At 40.0% G+C, this 20,994-nt stretch overlaps 2 protein-coding genes and 1 long non-coding RNA gene across 22 annotated transcripts in view; 1 reads left to right on the top strand and 2 right to left on the bottom strand.

The window, feature by feature from the left end:
* The window catches only part of LOC142827195 (uncharacterized), a 58,653-nt gene extending 38,451 nt beyond the window's left edge, over positions 1 to 20,202 (top strand). For 16 of the 20 annotated variants that reach the window (XR_012901701.1, XR_012901700.1, XR_012901694.1 and 13 more), the window contains 3 exons: positions 2,249 to 2,420; positions 15,487 to 16,100; positions 19,280 to 20,202. This is a non-coding gene — a long non-coding RNA (uncharacterized LOC142827195). The remainder of the gene's footprint in view (positions 1 to 2,248; positions 2,421 to 15,486; positions 16,101 to 19,279) is intronic. The other 4 variants (XR_012901708.1, XR_012901705.1, XR_012901699.1 and 1 more) reach the window with 2 other exon arrangements.
* Positions 5,220 to 12,466, bottom strand: LOC142827423 (uncharacterized). The gene is made up of 3 exons (XM_075923068.1): positions 12,359 to 12,466; positions 5,456 to 6,446; positions 5,220 to 5,410 (listed from the first exon to the last, which is right to left on the bottom strand). Exons 1-3 carry the CDS (start codon positions 12,464 to 12,466, stop codon positions 5,391 to 5,393), a joined length of 1,119 nt encoding a protein of 372 aa, XP_075779183.1. The 3' UTR covers positions 5,220 to 5,390.
* Positions 11,192 to 20,994, bottom strand: part of BCL2 (BCL2 apoptosis regulator) — a 139,549-nt gene continuing 129,746 nt past the window's right edge. The window contains exon 2 of the mRNA XM_006122882.4: positions 11,192 to 16,582. Within this exon, the coding sequence (XP_006122944.2) occupies positions 16,448 to 16,582 (135 nt within the window). The 3' untranslated portion in view covers positions 11,192 to 16,447. The remainder of the gene's footprint in view (positions 16,583 to 20,994) is intronic.

The following is a 20,994-nucleotide window of genomic DNA, read 5'->3' as shown; positions in this document are numbered from 1 at the left end:
ATAACTTAATTTGGCTTTTAGAGCTGTCTACACAGCAGGAAGTGGAAGAAAGGATACTCTTCCTTTGACTTCCCTTGCTCCTTATGAAAGGAGGGTACAGGAGTCGGAGTAAGAAGTCCACCAGCTCAATATTACTTCATAATAAAGGCATATAGTGTAGACATGCACTATGTTATTTCAGAATAATGTCAGTAGACATACTCTAAGGTGTCACGTGTTTTAACCGGGGAGAGGAGTGTATCCAACCAGATAGCAGTGGAAATGTGGTGGTAGTCGGAGGAATGGAAATACGGGGCATGGAATAGTTTTATTGGTAGATTCAAAGGGACTACCTACTTGGCCAAAATCCCACAGTGATGAAAATCTATCTCTGACAAAGGCAAGCATGAGAAATAAGTGTGGGAGCATCCTGAACAGAAGGATTTTTGGTAGGCATTTGCATGAGTTTTTGCTTCTGGCATTCATAAAGTTACAAATGCTGAGGTTTATCTTCTAGATAGCGTTTCTTGGTGAAATATCATATTGCATGAGTTATTTACCTAGTGATGTGTTGTGTATATTAAACAGTTCCCAATAATTTTAAAATCATGCTAAATTTCACAAGACTTAAAGATAGCTGCAAGCTAGTATTTTAATCTTATCAGAAAAATAATGAACAAAGTATAAAATTATGCCTATGGTGGTACTAGTAAATTTCAAATAATGGATTAGTAATATAAATAGCAAATAAATGAGAAAAAGAGATTACTCAAATATTTTTCAAAGGCATGTTAAAAAACTTACCTAAAACAAATTTTTAATTTTTTTTATTGAAACAATAAAATGTTAACCGACTACATATCAGTTATGTATATGGACAGTAACTTCACAGAAGCAGCTTCATTTGAAAAACAATCCTATATAGTGTGAAAAAATAGTGTGTGAAATCTCGAGAGCCTTTTCAAACTTCTTATAGAAGGAAGGAGACTCTCAGAAGAAGGGTATTGCAGTAGTCTATGGAGATCTTCCGTCCATAACACATTAAGATATTTTCCATGAACAGTGCTTCTCCATCCAGCACTTATGCTGCCTAGTGTCTGTGTTCTGTGGGTCATTGTGCTTTTTTCTTTGAGTCCTCCGCTCAGTAAGGGCATGATGCTGCACAGTTCTGACACCCTGAACGACTTCAGTGAAAGTTCTGGGAATTTAGCAGCTCATAGGATTGAGCCCACTTGAAGGCAAGACTGTGAGGGTGATGGGATGGGTGAGAAGTAATGTCTGAACCTTACATGAACATACCCTTCAGTCCTACTGTAATGTTCCTCCCTCAAATAAACATGAGATGTTGGAGCTGTATGTTGCTAGACTGTGGAAACACTGCAACTGATTTCCTCTATTCATTGTGATAAGCATTTTATAGAAAATTTCATGTTTGCAGATTGGTTCTCTTTAGTGATGATTTATACACTTGGTAGATTGTCTTTTGTTGGAGAAAAGTCAAACTGCAGGACTGAGTCTGATCCAAAAATAGTTGTGAATGAGCTGTTGTCTTAGGCAGAAGAATGAAACCTGTACATGTCTCTCTGACACTACATAGTTCTGCCTCTCTCCAGATTTTCAGAGTTCAGTGGTCACGGCTCACATTTATGTAACTAAGTGAGGTGGTGAAACTTTCTCACGAGTTCTGCACACAGAAGCTCCCATTCTTTTCATGAGTTTTACAAAATTGACCCTTCTTGTCCACATAGTGTGAGAAAACTGTCTTCATAAGTTAGACAAGTGTGACTAGGTCTCTTCTCAACAGTAGTTTATATCCGACCTGTTCTGTACTGAATCTTTTCAGTGCACAAATATATTTTATTACCAGCAATGCTGACTTATGCATGAGTTCACTTGATGCTAGAACATTTTTCTATAGGCATGTTTACCCATGACACATAAAAATGACAATCCTTGCTACTCTGTCCATTTTTATTATATTTTGACACGATTTGTGATATGAATGTGTGTTTGTACCACAGTTGTTGATGACTCATGCCATTTAATTTGATTGGTCAATATGACAAACTAATGTGGTGTTCTGGGAATGAAAAGAAGTTCTTTCATTTGTGGTTGTGAGCTCATGGACTGCTTTTCTTGGAAGTTGTCAGTTGGGTGTGATTAAGAAAAAATAGTGAAGTCTTTCACTGACATTTGAGCGAGTTGAATGATGTCATGACAAACACATTTGCTTTTTAATTTTTTTTTTGTTTTTATTTGTGTTTGGAAGGAGACAAACAAGATGCATTAATGTAGCAATGTTAACAACTGTTGATTCACAGAAGTGTGAAGTCTTTCATACGTCTCGGTGCCATGAACGTGTGTCATTATGTAAAGGCTTCAGCACTGGAAAATGCCAGTTATAACCCAAGAACGAACTGAGGAAATAAAAAAATATTTAGGTAAGAGGAGTGGACATACTAATGGTTCACATGACACACTTGCATGGCATGTTCCCTTTCTGAAAAATCTACATCAGTTTGTCATGGACATTGGAGCTGGAGCATTGTCTCACCCTCCTTTGTGTTAAACTCCATCATGGAAGAGACAGTGGCAGCCACAGGAATAGTCTGGAGCTGGCAAGTAGTGAGAAATGGCATCTGTTCTGGGGTTCTGACCAGGGATTTATTGGAGTTGCAATCATCCTTAATATTCTTCTTGTTAGAAAACCCCTGCTGTAGTCAATCTGTACTAAAAACAGGAGAGGATTGAGTAACCCTACCACTTTCCTAGCTGTTAACACACACAAAACAAAGCTATTTTGTGACCTTAGATGTTTCTGGTTTTGTATAGAAAAACAAAGGAGCTGCCCCTGCTCTTCCTGAGGTCAAGAGTTTTGCCCCCAAGTTTGTGATAAGTCTTAAGAAAAAAACTCTATGTATCTGAACCACAGATACTGCCCAAAGTATTTTAAAATGTAGCCCTCAAATTATTTTTCCTTTTTCTGTGTTTCATAAATTTCCTTTGTGATTTGCCTTATCTTCCCTTTTGACAGAGAACTTAAATTTGTGACTTACCATAAGAATGGCCATAGTAGGTGTGACGGCCTGTCGGGGTTTCCATGCCATCTGCAACCCCGTAGTGGCATGAACAGACTCCACCAGCCAGTAGAATAGAGGGAGTTTATTGCTTCTCCACGATACAGCACAGATGTAATCTGGTTACAGGAACTGGGGCTAGGAGGCCTCAGTGCCCCCCCCCCCCCCTTGAGATGTGGGGTGGCTGGGCCCTACAGTCCCAGCCTCCTCCCTAGCTCCTTCTCCCCTGCTTCTCAGACAGAAACTAAAAAACGTCCCTTCCAGCCCTGCCCCCCATCCAGGGGCTGGCCTCCCCTGGGAGGCAACTGGTCCGACAGGTTGGGAGCCCCTTGCATAATGACTCATCCCCTGTCCTGCTGGGCCGTGCCACAAACAGCCACCAGCGGAGGTCACCCACAGCCCACCGCCCAGCATAGCAACCAGCAAGGTACCAACACTACATTACAATAGGTCAGACCAAAAACCATCTAGCCCAGTATCCTGTCTTTCAACAGTGGCAATGCCTAGTGCCCCAGGGGGAATGATCAAAATGGATAATCATTAAGTGATCCCAACCCTTAGATTCACAATGGCATCTGTGACCAGTTTAATTGGTACCAGTGCTTTCAATTCGTGGTTGAAGATTGATTTAAATTAGAGAGAAAGGTTAGACTGGTTTTTGTTTTATGTTTTAAGCAATGGCATCTTAAGCGATCAGATATAAGGTGTTGGGCTCGGTACAAAAAAAACTACCCAGATGACAGATGTTACTGAAGGATCAAAGGTGTATACATTTGTTTAAAACATGGGTGAGCGTTAGGCATAGATTCATTTTAAATTACAAAATACAATACCCAGTTTTCTTAAAGCTGTTTGACAGATAAGCATTTGTGTTTTATTAACTGCAGTTGAATTACAAAATGGGAGAAGTGGTTGCAAAATGTACACATTACTTTAGAGAAATAACATCTGCTTTTGTGTATGTAGAAAACTTGGAGCATTTAAAAGGTAAGTGTGTGGAGCGGAGTAGACAGTGGAAACTGTTGTGAAAGTAATGAGGAGAAGGTCCAAACACCTCACCAGTTTTATCCCTAGGTGTAGAGGGAATTCAAAATTAGACTCCAGATGGCAAATAAAGTCGGAACCATGTGAGCTTCCAGCCAATATCCCTCGGCAATGTTAATTTACAGCCTAATGAGTGAGCACTTTGGTTTTCTGCCAGTCTTAGCTAAAAGCACTATACTCTGTAACACAGTCAGCAATCCTTTCCAGGCCATAACTTAGGTCACATATTTGTGCAGTAAAATTAGACAGCTCAGCCCGTTAGCTGACCTATGAGAAACTGGAAAAGCTAATGGATTACTCTGTGTTCAGATTTCTCATTACAGTCAAGTAGTATCTCTTCTTCATTGGCTGCTGGGTACTCTAGATAGTAGCATTTGTGTTTTATAAAAGTTGGTTTACCAAAATGTTTGTTCATATTTTTTGGAAGATTTTTGCATGATTGGATTTAGTGTTAGGTTGCTTTGTTGTTGGATGAAAGACTAATTAAATGTGGCTAAAACAGCTGAACAAATCAGAAAAAAATGTAAAAGCCCGGCAAAAGAGGTTAACTGTAATAATTTTGAAACAAAAGACAGAACTATGTAGCACTTTAAAGACTAACAAGATGGTTTATTAGGTGATGAGCTTTCATGGGCCAGACCCACTTCCTCAGATCAATATGTGGAAGAAAATTGGCACAACCATATACACAAAAGTGATACAATAAAAAAAAATGAACGCATGTGAAATTGACAAATCAAATTTTAGAACAGAGTTGGGGTGAGGGGGGAAGGTAAGTTTCAGTGAGGTAATGACATAGGGGTGATAATAGGGGAAGTTTCTGTGAGGTAATGACACTAGGGGTGATAATTGGGGAAGCTATCTTTGTAATGGGTGAGATAATTAGAGTCTTTGTTTAAACCCATACATAAAGGCTATGTCTACATTGGCACCCTTTTCTGGAAATGTTTAAAACGGAACAGTTTTCCGTTATCAGTATTTCCGGAAAAAGTGCATCTACATTGGCAGGATGCTTTTCCGGAAGAGCACTTTTTCCGAAAAAGCGTCCGTGCCAATGTACACGCGCTTGTCCTCAAAAAAGCCCCGATGGTCATTTTCGCGATCGGGGCTTTTTTGTGGAAAAGACTACTGGGCTGACTACACTGGCCCTTTTCCGGAACAGTTTTTCCGTAAAAGGACTTTTGCCCAAACGGGAGCAGCATAGTTTTTCCGGAAAAACAATGACGATTTTACATTAGATCGTCATTGCTTTTCCGGAAAAGCAAGCGGCCACTGTAGACAGCTGGCAAGTTATTCCAGAAAAGCGGCTGCTTTTCCGGAATAAGTGGACAATGTAGACACAGCCAAAGTGTCACATTTAAGCATGAATGAAGCTTCTTGTTGAAGTCTGGAGTTAAAGTCTCTTTGACGCAACATGCATGTTTTAAGATCATTGAGGGAATGATCAGTCTGGCTGAAATGGCAGGCAACAGCTTTCTCTCTGTGAGAGAGTCTTATGTCTGTTTTGTGGGCATTGATTCTTTGGCGAAGTGTCTGAGATGTTTGTCCAATGTACATAGCAGACGGACACTTTAGGCACATGGTAGCATAAATTATATTTCTGGATGAACAGGTGTATGTGTTCTTGATCTTGAAACTGGCATGGTTAGGTCCAATAATGGTATCAGCAGAGTAAATATGTGGACAAAGCTGGCACCGGGGTTTGTTGCAAGGGAATGTTCCAGGGTTGGTATTAGTGTGATATGTCCTGTGGTTGTTGGTAAGAATCTTCCTGAGGTTAGGTGGCTGTCTATAGGAGACTATGGGTCTGTCTCCCAGAGCTTCTTGGAGTTTAGTATCCTGTTCCAGTATTGGCTGTAGTTTATTGATAATGTGTTGGACAGGTTTAAGTTGGGGGTTGTAGATGATGACAAGTGGTGTTCTGTTGTTGGTTTTCCTGGGTCTGTCTTGAAGTAGATGGTTTCTGGGTATTCTTCTGGCTCTTTCAGTTTGTTTTTTTATTTCTCTGGGTGGGTAATTGAGGTTTAAAAATGCTTGGTAGAGATCCTGAAGTTTCTGGTCTCTGTCAGTGAGATTAGAGCACTTGCGATTGTATCGAAGGGCGTGACTATAGACGATAGATCGTATGGTGTGTCCTGGATGGGAGCTGGAGGCATGTAGGTAACTGTAGGAGTCAGTGGGTTTTCTGTAGAGAGTGGTATCTAATTTGCCATTGGTGATTTGTACTGTGATGTCCAGGAAATGGATCTCTCGTGTAGAATGGTCTATGCTGCTGGAACTGGTGTTTACAGGAGTTTGCAGACACTCAGCATCTTGTAAGGGTGAGCCTTGTTGGAGACCAACAAGCTTTTTTTAATGTTACGATATTAATGGTGGGTAGATTTGATTGCTTAGGTAACGGTCAGTGTGTACATTTTTGTGGGTGTTTTATTTCTGAATTGTTTTGCATTATTACTGCAGTGGGACCTACGTAGCTTTTTTTATTTGATTAGCAGGAAGAAAAGACAACCCCCCCACTTCCTTTGCAGAATTTGAAAGGATGTTAATATAATATTGCTGATTGCCCTGTCATTTTTAACCCCTACATTTTGAGAGAGCCATTTTACATCTGCTTTTACTACCAACTTCTTCAAATCATCTGTTTTTAATCAGCTCACTGACAATGGTGATCAGATGTTTGAAGAGTTAATTTATTTGCTTTTTGTTGTTCACCAGCTTGCTAAACAAACTTCTTGGTCTTGTCTTACCAGTAAGCAGGGTGACAAGCTAGCAAGTATGGAAAAATTTGGAGGGAGGATGTCATTGCCTATTTAAGACAAAGCCCCTAATATTAGGACATTTGGTCACCCTACCAGTAAGGCTAGGTAGCATGTTTCTGGAAGAAATTCTTGCTGGCATGTAAGGGTGGAATTAACTTCTGTAAAGGAGGGCAATATTATGGCAGGGGTGGGGAACTTTTTTGGGATGGGGGCCATGGACTCTCAGAAGGAAAAAAACCCGTGAATTCTCACTGATGTGCCCTCCCCCAAAATAACTCATGTTATTTTGAAATAAGTGTGTGCAACTAGTCTATTTTGAAATAATTTTAAAATAACGGGCTTCTTACTCTGACTCCCGTAATCCTCATTTCACAAGGAGTGAGGATAGTCAAAAGAAGAGTGTTCTTCCTTTGACTTTCTGTGATGTAGACAGCTCTAAAATCTAAATTAAGCTATTTGGACTTCAGCTATGCAATTGATGTAGCTGAAGTTGCATAGCTGATTTAGACTTCAGCCCTGATGTGTTGACATCCCCTGTGAGTGTTGAAAAGGTTAAAAAGCACGTAGGAAAAATGGATGGAAGGAGAGAGTCCAGTGACTTACTGGGTTTGCAATATGTTAGGATAGTTGCAAATTTTGTTGAGGAGCTGCTCATTCATGGGCAAACTTAAGCTACATTTACAAAAAGAGATCTCAAATTTTCCCTATTGTTTTCTGACTATTGAAGGTTTTTGTATGAGGGAACTCTCATCATAGTATCTCATATTGTCAGTCAAAACACATTTTGGCTGTTTGTTAGGTCTGAAACACGTTCTGCCTTATGCCTGACTCTTGCATTTCCTTCCTCTTGTTCTCCTCATCATCTTAGTGCACTGGTACCCATGTCACTAATGCCATTACAGATGCTCATCTCTCAGCCTTTCAGAGAGGAACCGACACTTACATTTAGTGACAAAAGAGGAAGAAGAGTCTGTGCAGTAGGCAGACACTGGGACAGTTCACATGTTTTGCCTTTTTAGTGGAGAAACTTACATGATCATTCTCCACATGTCAGATGTCATTTTAAAAAAGAGTTGCTTCCCTAACTCCCCTTCCAACCCTGTAAGAGCTGATTAAGTAAGCCTATAAAATGTAAAATATCTCAGTATCTATGGGGGGGGGGGGGGACTCATGATAATGGGAACAAACCACTAAGAATAACTAAAACAGTGATCCCCAACACAGTGCCCACGGGCGCCATGGCGCCCGCGGGGCCATTTTTGTGCACCCGCCAAGTGCTCGGGGCTGGCCTGGCCCATGGCACGTGGTCCATGAGCTGTGCCGGAGCCGGCCCTGGCGCATGGTAAGCGCCGGCCCCGGGAGTGCCGCAAATTGGCCGCTCGTGCCCCGGGCGCACGGCGCTTGGAGGGCAAGGGGGGGAACGCCGGCCCCGGGCACGCGGCACTTGGGGGAGGAGGAGGCGCCGGCCCCCGGTGCTTGCAGGGGGGGCGGCCCCGGGAGCGTGGCGCTTGCGGGGGGGCCCGCCCCCAAGCACGCGGCTATGGAGGGGGGGCCGCCCGCCCCCTGGCGCCCGGCAGACGAACGGCCACGCCCCCTGGCGCCCAGCAGCCTCTAAAGGTTGGGGACCACTGACCTAAAACATAATATTTCTTCTTAGGGTTGCTTAATGTCTTTAGACTAGAGTAAAAAGTTGCTCAGCAAAGAAGCAGTTGACAGCTAGATAAATGGGAGACACAAAATGTAGTCATGGCATTGCGTTTCCAAAATGCGAGGTGCATTTGCCTCCTACATTTCACATTGGATATTACATCTTGATGTTTGGGGTCCTTGCATAACTTCTGAAAATCCAGTGCCTCAAAAATATTACCTTGACCAAATGTCCTTTACTTTTAACAGTGTTTCTATACAGGCAGTCCCCGGGTTACGTACAAGATAGGGACTGTAGGTTTGTTCTTAAGTTGAATTTGTATGTAAGTCGGAACTGGTACATATTGTACCCCAGGTGTCCCCAATTCAGCCGCTGCTGAAACTGACCAGCAGCTGACTACAGGAAGCCCGAGGCAGAGCTGCTTTGCCCCGGGCTTCCTGGAATCAGCCGCTGATCAGTTTCAGCAGCAGCTGACTTGGGGACACCTGGGGTAGAGCAGCTGGGGTGCTGCCAGGTTGGTCCCCACAGCGCCGAGGTGCGGCGCTGCGGGGACCAACCTGGCAGCGCCTCAGCTGCTCTGTCCCAGGCGTCAATTCAGCCGCTGTTGAAACTGACCAGCAGCGGCTGAATCGGACACGCCTGGGGCAGAGCAGCTGGAGTGCTGCTAGGTTGGTCTGGTAGCCTACCCTTGGCGCAGCGGGACCAACCCGGTAGCCCCCCAGCTGCTCTACCCCAGGCGTCCTGATTCAGCCGCTGCTGAAACTGACCAGCGGTGAGAAAAGCCTGGTCTGCTGGGGGGGGGGGGGGAGAGTGACGGATGCACTAGCTGCGCCCCCCCCCCCAAGCAGACCAGGCTTTTCTTGCTGCGGAGGACGGGGGCGGCGGGACCGCGGCGTGTCTCGGCGGTCCCGCTGCCCACGTCCTCCGCGGCGAGAAAATCCTGGTCTGCTGGGGGAGTGGTGCACTAGCTGCGCCCCCCCTCCCCCCAGCAGACCAGGGAGACGCGGAGCAGCTTTTCTCGCCGCGGAGGACGCGGGCGGTGGGACCGCCGCAGCGCGTCTTGGCAGTCTGCTGGAGGGGCGGGGGGGGGGGGGGGCGCAGCTACTGCGGGGTGAGTCACCCCGTTCGTAAATAGGGATCCGACATAAGTCGGATCCACCTAACCCGGGGACTGCCTATATGTGTCTATCACTGTGGTACAAGATTCACATTTGGCCCCAGAGAAGAAAGAATTTGGATAAAAAATATAAAGTGTTTGCCTGGAAATTAAGTGCCACAGATTAAGCTGCTAATACCTTTTATTACACTTATTTTAAAAACTATATTTCATTCTTTTTTTCTAGGAGCATTTCTTGTAGCATTATCAGATAATTCTGCTATTTGCAACACTGAGGCACCTTTGTCTTTAAAAAACTGGATCTTAGCTCAAACAACTCCTTTTTGGTATGCCTGTTTTTTAGGTCTCCTCTGGAAGATTCCCAGGTTGCTTGATACTTGATTTATCTATTTTGGAAGAATGAAAACTGAATTGACTTATGTGCTGGGACCTGAACCCATAATTCCAGAACGCCTAGGTGTAGGATAAAAACTGAAGTTCAGACACACTCTTTGAATAATCTTAGCTAAGGTTTAGTCCTTCAAACACTTAAACTATAGTTCTGCAATGATCTTTGTGTATACAAACACCTGTTTTAACAAGGTACTTGGTGTGAGTGCCAAAGTCCACCTCAATCTTGAATATTCAAAAGTCACGAGTTGGGTCCTCAAAAATAATGAAATTGGCTTGAAAAATTACAATATTTAAAAACCCACACATTTAAAGTTCTGTTTGCCTTCTTGCTTTGAATCTTTCAAGCTTCTCTGGGTAACCATGAAGGCTAGAAACCCAATTCACATGACTCCAGTATCTAGGACTTTAGGAAAATCATCAGATGTTAAGAGATTTATAATTAAAATCATGTGAGCTGGAACTGCTTCCACAGAGCTCATTGGAGGAGGAGGATTTTAATATGCAGCCTAGCATGTTAATACAACTAGTGAGTAGTAAACTCTTCACTCTATTATTTACAGGATTAAATTCGTGTTTGCTAATAGTGGAAAAAGTAATATGGTACTAACAGTTCAAATGCTTAAGAAGTAACTCACAGTGTACTTTATTATTTCTTCACAATATTAACTAGACAGAAGTTTAATGGCAACATGTTTATAACAATTAAAACACAAAGAACAATCATATTAAACAATATAAACTAGCAAACTACCGTACATATACCATCCAAGATAATGGATAAATTATATCTGCTTATTTACAATGATGCTGGTGATACTTAAAAGTCAAATATTAAAAAGAAAAATTCTATTTAAATAACGAAAAAATACATTGTGTGTGTGTGTGTGTGTTAATGCTTTATAACAGGGTTGTTAGGATTTCAATTCCAGGAGGAAGGTGCATTAAGTTTTACCATAGGAGCACACTTAAAAAAATGTTTTTGGGATTAAATTGATTCTCTAGCCTCCTTATTGTTTTAAAAATATATAGGAATGAAAAATAACACTCAATATTTATGCTTTCAGAAGATATTTATATTCCCAAAAAGTGACTAAAAAAACATTTAATTTATCATAATGGAATAAGGCGGCATCATTAACATAATGTGAATTAATCCTTTTGCTATCTTGTTTAAAAAAAAAAAAAAACCAAGCTCTTTACAGATGCAACTTCATCACACTTTTCATCAACATTTTGAAACAACAAGAAGTCCTGTGGCACCTTATAAACTAGCAGATTTATTGAAGCATAAGCTTTCATGGGTCTTTACCCACGAAAGCTTGTGCTAAAATGAATCTGTTAGTCTCTAAGGTGCCACAGGACTTCTAAATGTTTATGCAGATTTGGACTAACATGGCTACCCACCCCTCTGATACTTGTCAACATATTAAAAGGTTTTTTTGGATATTAAATTAGTGCAGGTGCATAGCCAACACACCACCTTGCCAAACTCCGACTGAGGTGAATAGGTGGTTTGTGTATGAAAGGTCAAGATGTTTCTGGCCCATTACCTGCACTCTATAGCATCCCATATTGACTTTTGCATGCAAAAAGTCTGTTTCCAGACTATAGCTGTGCTTCATTAGGAAGCATTCTCCAGGAAGCTGTGCTATCACAGATCACAACTGGAAACTAAAAATATGTTAATTGTACTCATGGGTTAATGCACAAACATGTATGATTGTTTTAAATCCACTTTTTGGACTACTGTGGCCAAACTTCTGCATCATACAAGACTGTGTATACAACCCCCACTCTAACTGCCTTTCAGCCCTCACTGGCCCCCTTTGTTCTGTAGCTTCAATTACCACAACATAAGTTATTCCATTGTCAGAGCCAATGACTTAATTATTAAGAAACATCCTTTGGCTCATCTGATTTCTCAATACTTAGTTTTAGGCTCTTTCCCCTTGTTTCAGCACTCTTACTATGTAAACAGGTCCTTCATTTTCACTATTTTATTTAATTTTCCCTAGGAACTTATGTTTATTACAACAAAATAGGTGAAAATCAGTGCAAAAACTATTAATTTTTTTTGGGGGGGGGTAAATATTGGGATTTACTTTGGTGGTTTGAAAGACTGGGGGCAAAGGAGTATTCAGTAGATGCTTTCAATTCTGTTCATCAATGAGATTTGCTGCAGATGCTAAAACACAATGCCACTTCTGAGAAAACAATTTAAAAAACAACATAACATTAAGTCTGAAATAAAACTTTTCATTTGAATAAACAGTTTGGACTTAGCATTATTATCATATAAACATTTACATTTAATAATTGGAACACACGATTTGCAGCTAACGATGTCATCCTTTTTTCCAGTTTTTCCTGTTACTTCCTTGTGTTCTGAAACACATTCTGCTACAGATTTGTTTTCTTCCCATGTTAGTGCAGCAGATCTTAAAACCATTATCTGCTAGCGGCTTGAAATGCATACACGGTGGGTGTGAGACCCATCACTATGTTCAGATGCCTACCCACATGCTTCAGACCTTGCATATGTGTGTTTGTTGTGTGTATCTTCTAGACTAATACATAGCCTTACTTCAACCAGCAGCTTTGCAACTATACACAGACTAATGTATCCATCATAATACATATCTCTCTTTCAATGTATTGTAATTTCATGATAAAACATGGATTTTTATGTGGCTCGCTCATACAAAAATGGACTGAAAAGAATAGTACTTTTTGTAAAACCCAACTTTTTTTTGTAAAAAAATGTTTAAATGGAAAACAAAGGGACTTATCTGTTAATTAGGAAACCATAACAAATCTTAGATAATCTTATGAAGTTTTCCTTTGTTTAAAATATTTGTTATTGAAAATCAAAGCTAAAAAGAATTAATGGACAAAAATTGTGGTATAGGAATGTCAAATAGCTGATCTGGTTTGTAGATGAGTGTTGCTAGTATTAACAAGGCTTTACTTATAAAAGCCCCTCCCAGCAAGGATTTGTTAACCTTTTACTTTGTTTATCCTCACTACCTATCATTCTTTTTCATCTACAAAAAAGGTGGCCAAATCTCATATATACTATTATCCTTAGTCATAGATCACTGAAATATTTTCATCTTCTCTCTACACCTTTTTATGTGTTGTCCCTTGGTTCCCCATAGCCAAGTAACTTTAGAAGTGCAACTTTTAATATTTTTAGCTTCTTATAAATTGCCCCCAGGACTGATCGGTGGTGAGCGAAGTGATTTTTAATTGTATTGTAGTCTTGGAGTATGACTGTAAGGCCCTGCATTTTGTAGGAAAAGTTTTGTTTCATATGGTAACAAACAAAATGGAAGAGACAGGAATCCCTGTGAAAGCAAGACAGTTGAAGGAGATGTTTCAAACAAGTTCAAGCTTTTATATACATTCAATGTTTCTAGTATGGTGATTAATAATAAATGCATCATCAACTGTCCTTACAGCTAATGCAGCCATAATATTGTACAATAATGCAGTCAGTATAGGAAAGCTCCATTATCTGTTTAAAAAAATAACCATTAACAGTTGCCTTGACTTTTTTAACTTATTAACTAATATACTGGGAATCCCAGTGAATAGATACAATAGAACACAAATTGGCAGCATCTACATAATCATCTTGGTAATGTAACTATTTCATATTACTTCTAAAGCAGCTTTGAAAAATCTTGCCACTGGAGGACACTCCAAAATAAACTCTCTCCAAATTATCTTGGTAATATAGCAGCACAGGAATTTATAGTCACTCTTTTTTTTTGTTTTCTGATACTGTAAACCTTCAATAAACAATCCAACATTGAAAAAGTTCAAGGTCAAATCATTTATTATTTTTAAAGGGGGTTAAAGGGCACATACTACAATGAAGATTAGATTATGAAATGTGAATTGAAACAGTATAATGCCAATTCTAGTTCACATTTGTACCTCGCTCTCCATAAATTAAATCTGCTAGGTGGAAAATCAAGCCCACAGTCAGTTCCTATTGTGTGGTTCCCTATTTTAAATATTTTTCATAAGTGCCTTGCACAAATGCACACAGTTTAAACATTTCAGATATTTTTACTCAGCAGAGTTTAAAAATAGATCACATTTTCTTTAGAAACATTTGTTTCATTAAATGCTTCTGTAAAATTAAAATAATTGCAAATTAGGAATGTGAAAGTGTAACCATGTAAAGGGTAAACCAGTGAGCCTAAGCTCATCAGTTAATGTTCACGGTTTCATGTTTTATCCCGTTACGTGGGGGAGCTGACTTAAGCTGGCTCCTGTGTGCGCACTGCTCCAAGGGAGCTGCCAGCCTCCGCATGATGGTGCCTCTCTATCAGAGGCAGCAACACATGGTGGCAGACAGGAGCTGGTACATATGGGAGCAGTCTTAAAAGCTGGCTCTCCATAAGTACCAGCTCCCAGGGCTGCAGGTAGAAGCAAGTATGCACGGGGAGCTATCTTAAAAGCCAAATTTCCATGAACACTGACTCCCTGGTAGTCAACTGCCATCCCACGTGTAACCATGTAACCGCTGACATTTTCAGCAGTTAAACGGTTACTTCGTGACACACATTTTAACATCCCTGTTGCAAATTTGAAATGCAAGACTCACTCCATCTTTGCCCATAGACCATATAGGTGCCATGACTAAATAGCAATAAAAATGCTGAGATGCACAAATCTAAAAATAAGCAGCTTTGAAGACGAGACATCAATTACAACCTTAACGATGAACATATTACATTCCTAAGTTACTGCAGATATTTTGCATTTAATGCCACAGTTATATCATTGACATCTCAAGGTTGACTATACAGTTTTTCATTGTATTTTTTTCACTTTGAAAATACTTGTATGTTGTTATTGTACTTGTATCCAGAGCTTTCTAACTTGTCCCTGGACGTACATTTAGCTACAATTTCCATATTTTGAAAGTTTAATAGTAAAAAAATAAAAATACTTGACTTCGCTGTTTTAAAGTGGAACTCATAGAAGCCAAAAGCTTGTTAAAACCGACTTTGATGTATGTTGACATGACTGCATAAATCCTGGAACCATACATGTTAGACACTTTAAAGCTGTGTATTCTGAATTAATCTTATATAAATTGCAATTATTGTCTGAGAAGCCAACTCAGTCCATCCTTTCTCCTTGCTTATTCTCCCCGGAAGTGACAATAGGCATCTAAGGAATCTGGATGTCAGTGAGTCTGTCCAGCTAAAAGATTAGGATAATTTCTTCATCTTCTTTATTTCTGTAGAAAGTCTTAAGAAATTATCATGAAATACTTTGACTGTAGGGGTGAGCTGCAGGAAAAAAATACAGATCATCTGACTTCTTTTTTTAGGAAAATGAATGTGATTTTGGTGCTCAATTTGATAAACAAGTATAGTTGGAGTTAAACTGGAATTCAGATCATGTCTCATTCTTGCCAAATAAATTTAAATGTTTTTCTACTTTCAGGGATTTAGAGACAAAACTGAATTGGTTTCAAAACCCTGGAGGAGCTCAGCAAGTAAACAGGTCAGGATCAGTTGCTGATATGAGCCCATTAAAATGGGACACAAGTCAGGACTCTGGACTCCAGCTGTGCTCTGTAGAGGCAGGCACTTATGGTCTCATGGTTTCTGTGTATGTAGCTATAAAAGACATTTAACTGCTGAGGAAATAATTGAAACAGTAATTTCTTGCATGTCCAAAGGATTTCATTTCATGCACTCAAAGAATATCTGAATTAACGCATCCTTGTTTTAAGATGATATTGTTATGATTATGATGTATTGGCACAATTTGGTAGCATAAACACTTTCATAAAATATATGTATTCATATTTCAAACTGTTGTCCTGTCAGGAGACTCCACTAGATGGCTGTCCTTCGAGAAGTTAGTATTCTGACATCAAGTATGTACCATATTGAATTGTATACTCATGTCAGTGCTTGCAACTGAAAATAATTATAATTCACTCCGACTTTTTTAGGATTTTATCCCCTTGGATCTGTGAGGAATTGTAAGAAAATCAACACAATTACACAGCCTAAAGCAGCCCAAGTAACTGCTCCCCCAAGAGAAAGCAGGTAGGTCTTTGTCAGTATATTTAAATCACCCAGCTGCATTATTTTTTTTAAAAAAAAAAGCTCAAGGTTTTGGGGGCTCATTAAAATTAATAACAATATTATGTGATACTAGGATATAAATTGTTTGTAGAGTTTCTGAAAATAGCAAGTTAAATGTAAATATCTTTAATAAATAACTTTATTTCCTGCAATGTAAAAAATAAATGATACCTCCCTTTGGCAGTAATAGCTGATTTATATTTAGCCAGGAATTTCTGCTCATAAAACTAATATAATTGTGCTATTGGAAAAACATATTATTTTATTGTTTCGCAAGACTTTTGTAATCCATGGTTAGGCGGTTGACTTCACTTATGTCCCAGATAAGCTCCAAGGGTGATGCAAGCTCCCACCAGAGCAAGACTGAGGATAGTCTTCAAAGAGATCCAGGAGAAATCAAACAAAGGCCTCATGTTGCTGCCATACAATTCCACAAAGGCATCCTGGGTTGGGAGGAAGGGAAATAGAAGAAAAAAAAAAAGAGTATTAGAATCCATACCAATATAATTCCATAGCAGACAGGAACAAAAGATGTTTGTTGATTAAAGCTACATTAATAATGATAAATACAAATCATTCAGAGAAACTAAGAAAAGCACAAGAGTGACCTCTTTTGTATGCACATGTAGGTAACTCAGGAACCAGTTTAGCATACAAAATGCTACTAACATTAAGTTCTTTAGGCCAATCAGGAATCGTCTTTGTACAGCTCCTAAAACAATGGGCTCCCGGTGCTACAATGATGCAAATAACAAAGAAATGTGAGCACTTTCAGCTCCCATTGATGTCACTGGTATTTGTGGGTGCTCAGAACTTCTGAAAATGAGGGGACTTTTGTTTCGTTTCCTAAATATGGATTTAGGAACCGAACTTTAGGCAGACAGGTTTCTTTTTTTATGTATATAAATAATGGCTTTATTTTGTGAGCTTTACACATTTTCTTGTTGATATTGGCAGTGCATAGAAGATTGTTTTATAGACAAAAAAATGAATTTTTTAATGAAAAGTGTCAAAACATTTAGACACCAGGGTAAAAGATGAAAACTTTATGAAATATCTGGGTTGTGTGAGAATTATGAATCCAATAAGATTTATGCATTGAAATGATTAGTAACCCTACCAATGCACATATTAATCACACTTTGCACTTACATAGTATCTTTCTCCCAAGGAGCTCAGAGCTCTTTACAAATATTAATTAAGCTTTCTCTCCTAGAGGGTAGCTAAATGAAGAGACAAATTAAAGGACTTTCACAATGTCTCAAATTAAATTGGTGTTAAAGTTTGGAATAGATTTGTGGTTCCCATTTCCTGATGCAATTCCTATGCTCTTCTACCCAGATACTGATAGATACTGCTAACTACTACCATTGTTACTCCCCCCCCTCCCTTCCTTTCTGGACTTCTAATACTCCAGTCATCTGAAGAAGTGGGTTGTGCCCATGAAAGCTCATGATACCATCTACATGTTTCGTTAGTTTTTAAGGTGCTAGTAGTCTATTTGTTGTTTTTTAAGTTTTTCCTGTTACAGACTAACTCGGCTACCCCACTGAAGCTATTGTTTCTAAAGATTTTGGTGGCAGGGATTCAGTTAGTTGTAGAAAATAAACATTCCTTTTTTTCAGTTACACTTACTGTAAAATAGTGGTCACCAATCAGTAGATCGGGATCTACTGGTAGATCTTGGAGCCTGTGACAGGTGATCCTGACTGGTTTGGCTAAGGCTATCAAGCCCAGCACTTCAGCTGCCCCTCTCCTAGTGCATCTCTTGCCATTTGCCTTGGAGCTGTCTCCCACCCCCTCCCCAAGCAGAACAGGGAAGGGAGAAGAGGGGGCGCTCATGTCAGGGTGCCCCCTCTCCTACCTTCTTTTCTATCTCCTCAGAACAAGGTGGGGGGGGGAGCACAACAGGGCTTGGGATGTAGTTTGCTGGCTGCTTTTCAAAGTGGTGCAAGGCCAGGGCCTTAGCCCCAGTGCACCACCACCCAGAGCTGCCTGACGTAAGCATTGTCCAGTTGGAGCCAGCATCCCAAACCTCTACCCCAGTCATAAACTCCATACTGCACCCCAAGCCCCTGTCCTAGCCCTGAGCTCCTGGACCCAAACTCCCTTACAGAGCCTGTACCCTGACCCTCCTTTGGCACACCCCAAATCCTTACCCCAGGCTCAGGTCAGACTCCAAATCCCTTAACCCAAGACTAGAGCCTGTGCTCCAACCCTCTGGCCCATCCTAGTGAAAGGGAGGGAAGACAGAGGGGGCAGGAGCCTCAGAGAAGGGGCACAAAGGAGGCAGGGTAAGGGTATTTGGATTTAAGGTAGATCATGAATTGCACTTAAATTCAAAATGGGATCTTGTGCTTAAAAAGGTTGGAGACCATGGCTGTAAAATGTCGTCAGCCATCTATAATGTAACATATTATCCCAGCCTCCTAAAAATATACACGAGTACATTAATAAATTACAGCCATTGAGGAGAACAAAGCCTTTGTAAATTACATTAAATAACAATAAACCTTTCAATTATGCAGTGTGTTTTTCAAAAGATGTGGACATAGTGTACCATTTTACACTATCCTTTGTCATCTGATATCACAGGCTATTGTAGGTCAGCAGGGAAAGATTAGTTTTTGCCACAAGAGGGCGTGTACATTTTTTCTATTGAAATCCTCTTTAGTGGAAGTTTGGTTCTGAGGGAGATGTACTTAAATGGGAAACTGTGTCTACTTCCACAATTTCTCTATGTAATTAAACAACACCAGACCAATTCCAGCACCCCTTCTGGAGGCAAAACTCCTATTGCCTGAATTAGGGACTGTGGAACCCAAAGAATGACTATGTACAAAAAACGCATCTCTATTTATGATGTTGTTTTTTGACATTCCTTTAGACTAATATTTTCAAATGTGTGTTTCTTAAACATCCCCACATCCATATATAAGCAACTAAATAAAACTCTGTTTTTTAATGATGATCCATGGAATCTCTGAGGGCTGAGAAAAATCAGACCACTTACTTGGGTACCTAATTTTAGAAACACAAGGTTAATAATGCCATTCTTAATGTTTTGCCGTGTTGTTGGGTTGCAAAACACACTGAATGTGCTGTTTTTCAAAAAGCATCTTTTACTACTTCTCTTTAAGGCTATTAGACAACACAGACTTCAAGCAAATATTACAGAGTGGGCTGAATCCTACAATCCCCATTGCAGACTCACAGATTTCAATGGGAACTTTGTCAGTGCGGAGAGTTAAAGATCAAGCCTTATAAACATTCGTTGAGGACAAAGTTCAATATATAACAATAAAGCGACAGAGGAAATTAGAAGAAAAAAAGTGTTGAGAAAATGTAAGTCAAGTCCTATGAAAAGTTTTTAATGTTACATTTCAGTGCTGCCCTTTCTGAACAATCTTATCCTATTTCTGTTACACCAGTGGGAGCAGAAACATATCCTGTGTCAATTCACTCTCACCTCCCAGGTTTAGACGGTGAGCAGCCCAATTTATTACTAAAACTACTGCTGAGAGAGAGAGAGAGAGAGAGAGATCTTGGTGCCTGGCATGAAAGTAGACTAGAGGGATGCATTAACACAATGCAAAAGCTCTGATTTGTGACTCGACAAAAGGAATGTCAGCACAAAACATTCAGCATGAAACAGTTTGTTATTGAGACTATTATAATAATAACATGAACCCAACCTTATGGTTTCTGTACTATGTATTACAAGTAGCTACTTTATGGGTGCCTTTTTATTGCACTTTTGCCTTCTCAAACATCCTGATTAGGCTTATTTCCGAAGCCTGTTTGAACAGCCTGTCACTATTTGTTTAAGTTTCAAACCTGTTTTAAATAAACACAGGCCCATTTATGTATTAAAACAACAAAACATGGGAGCCTATCCCCCCCCATGAAAACTGTTTTAATGCTAAGAGAACAGGACATGTACGCATAATGTTTCATATGTTTCTATGTATATGTATCTTAATACTCATAATTAGATTTTTGTCATCTATGTTCATCTGATTAAAATGACTGTATTAAAAAACCCTACACGCTGCTTAATACAGACTGCCTGAAGAGTTTAAGTCCTCTGACAAATACTCTCCTTTGGTAAAAATGTTTTGCACTCACACAGAGGCTCAAAACCTGGACCTTTTGCACAGCTTGATGGGCCCTGAAGAGCTGCCATACTTACTGAAAAGAATTTAATAGAAAAGGATAACTCTTGTAGATTTTCATTTAAAAAACATAAAACTTCACAGAAAGTTATACCTCTGCAATAGAATTCTCTAAGACAGTTCCAGAACTCTACAGAATTTCCTTTGCTATTAAATTCTATAGGCTTTTCAACAGTAATTTCTATAGAATCCTACTGCACTTTTATTTAAAGCTGCTCTTTTACTTTAATCTCTTTAAATTATGTTAGACTTTTCTATGAGGGAAGGAGTGGTGAAGGAAGGGATGAGCTCCTCAGCTGCGTCTAGACTGGCAAGTTTTTCTGCAAAAGCAACGGCTTTTGTGGAAAAACTTGCCAGCTGTCTACACTGGCCGCTTGAATTTCTGCAAGAACACAAATGCTTTTGCGCAAGAGGGCCAGTGTAGACAACACAGTATTGTTTTGCGCAAAAAAGCTCCGATTGCGAAAATGGCGATCTGGGCTTTCTTGCGCAAAACCGCGTCTAGATCGGCATGGACACTTTTCCGCAAAAAGTGCTTTTGCGGAAAAGCATCCTTGCCAATCTAGACGCTCTTTTCTGCAAATGCTTTTAACGGGAAAACTTTTCCGTTAAAAGCATTTGCGGAAAATGATGCCAGTCTAGACGTAGCCCTCATGTAGCTGTTACATTCTTTTCTACAG

Source organism: Pelodiscus sinensis, chromosome 2, assembly GCF_049634645.1.
Source record: "Pelodiscus sinensis isolate JC-2024 chromosome 2, ASM4963464v1, whole genome shotgun sequence".
Taxonomy (NCBI): Eukaryota; Metazoa; Chordata; order Testudines; family Trionychidae; genus Pelodiscus; species Pelodiscus sinensis.
This window is presented reverse-complemented; position numbering and strand designations above follow the sequence as displayed.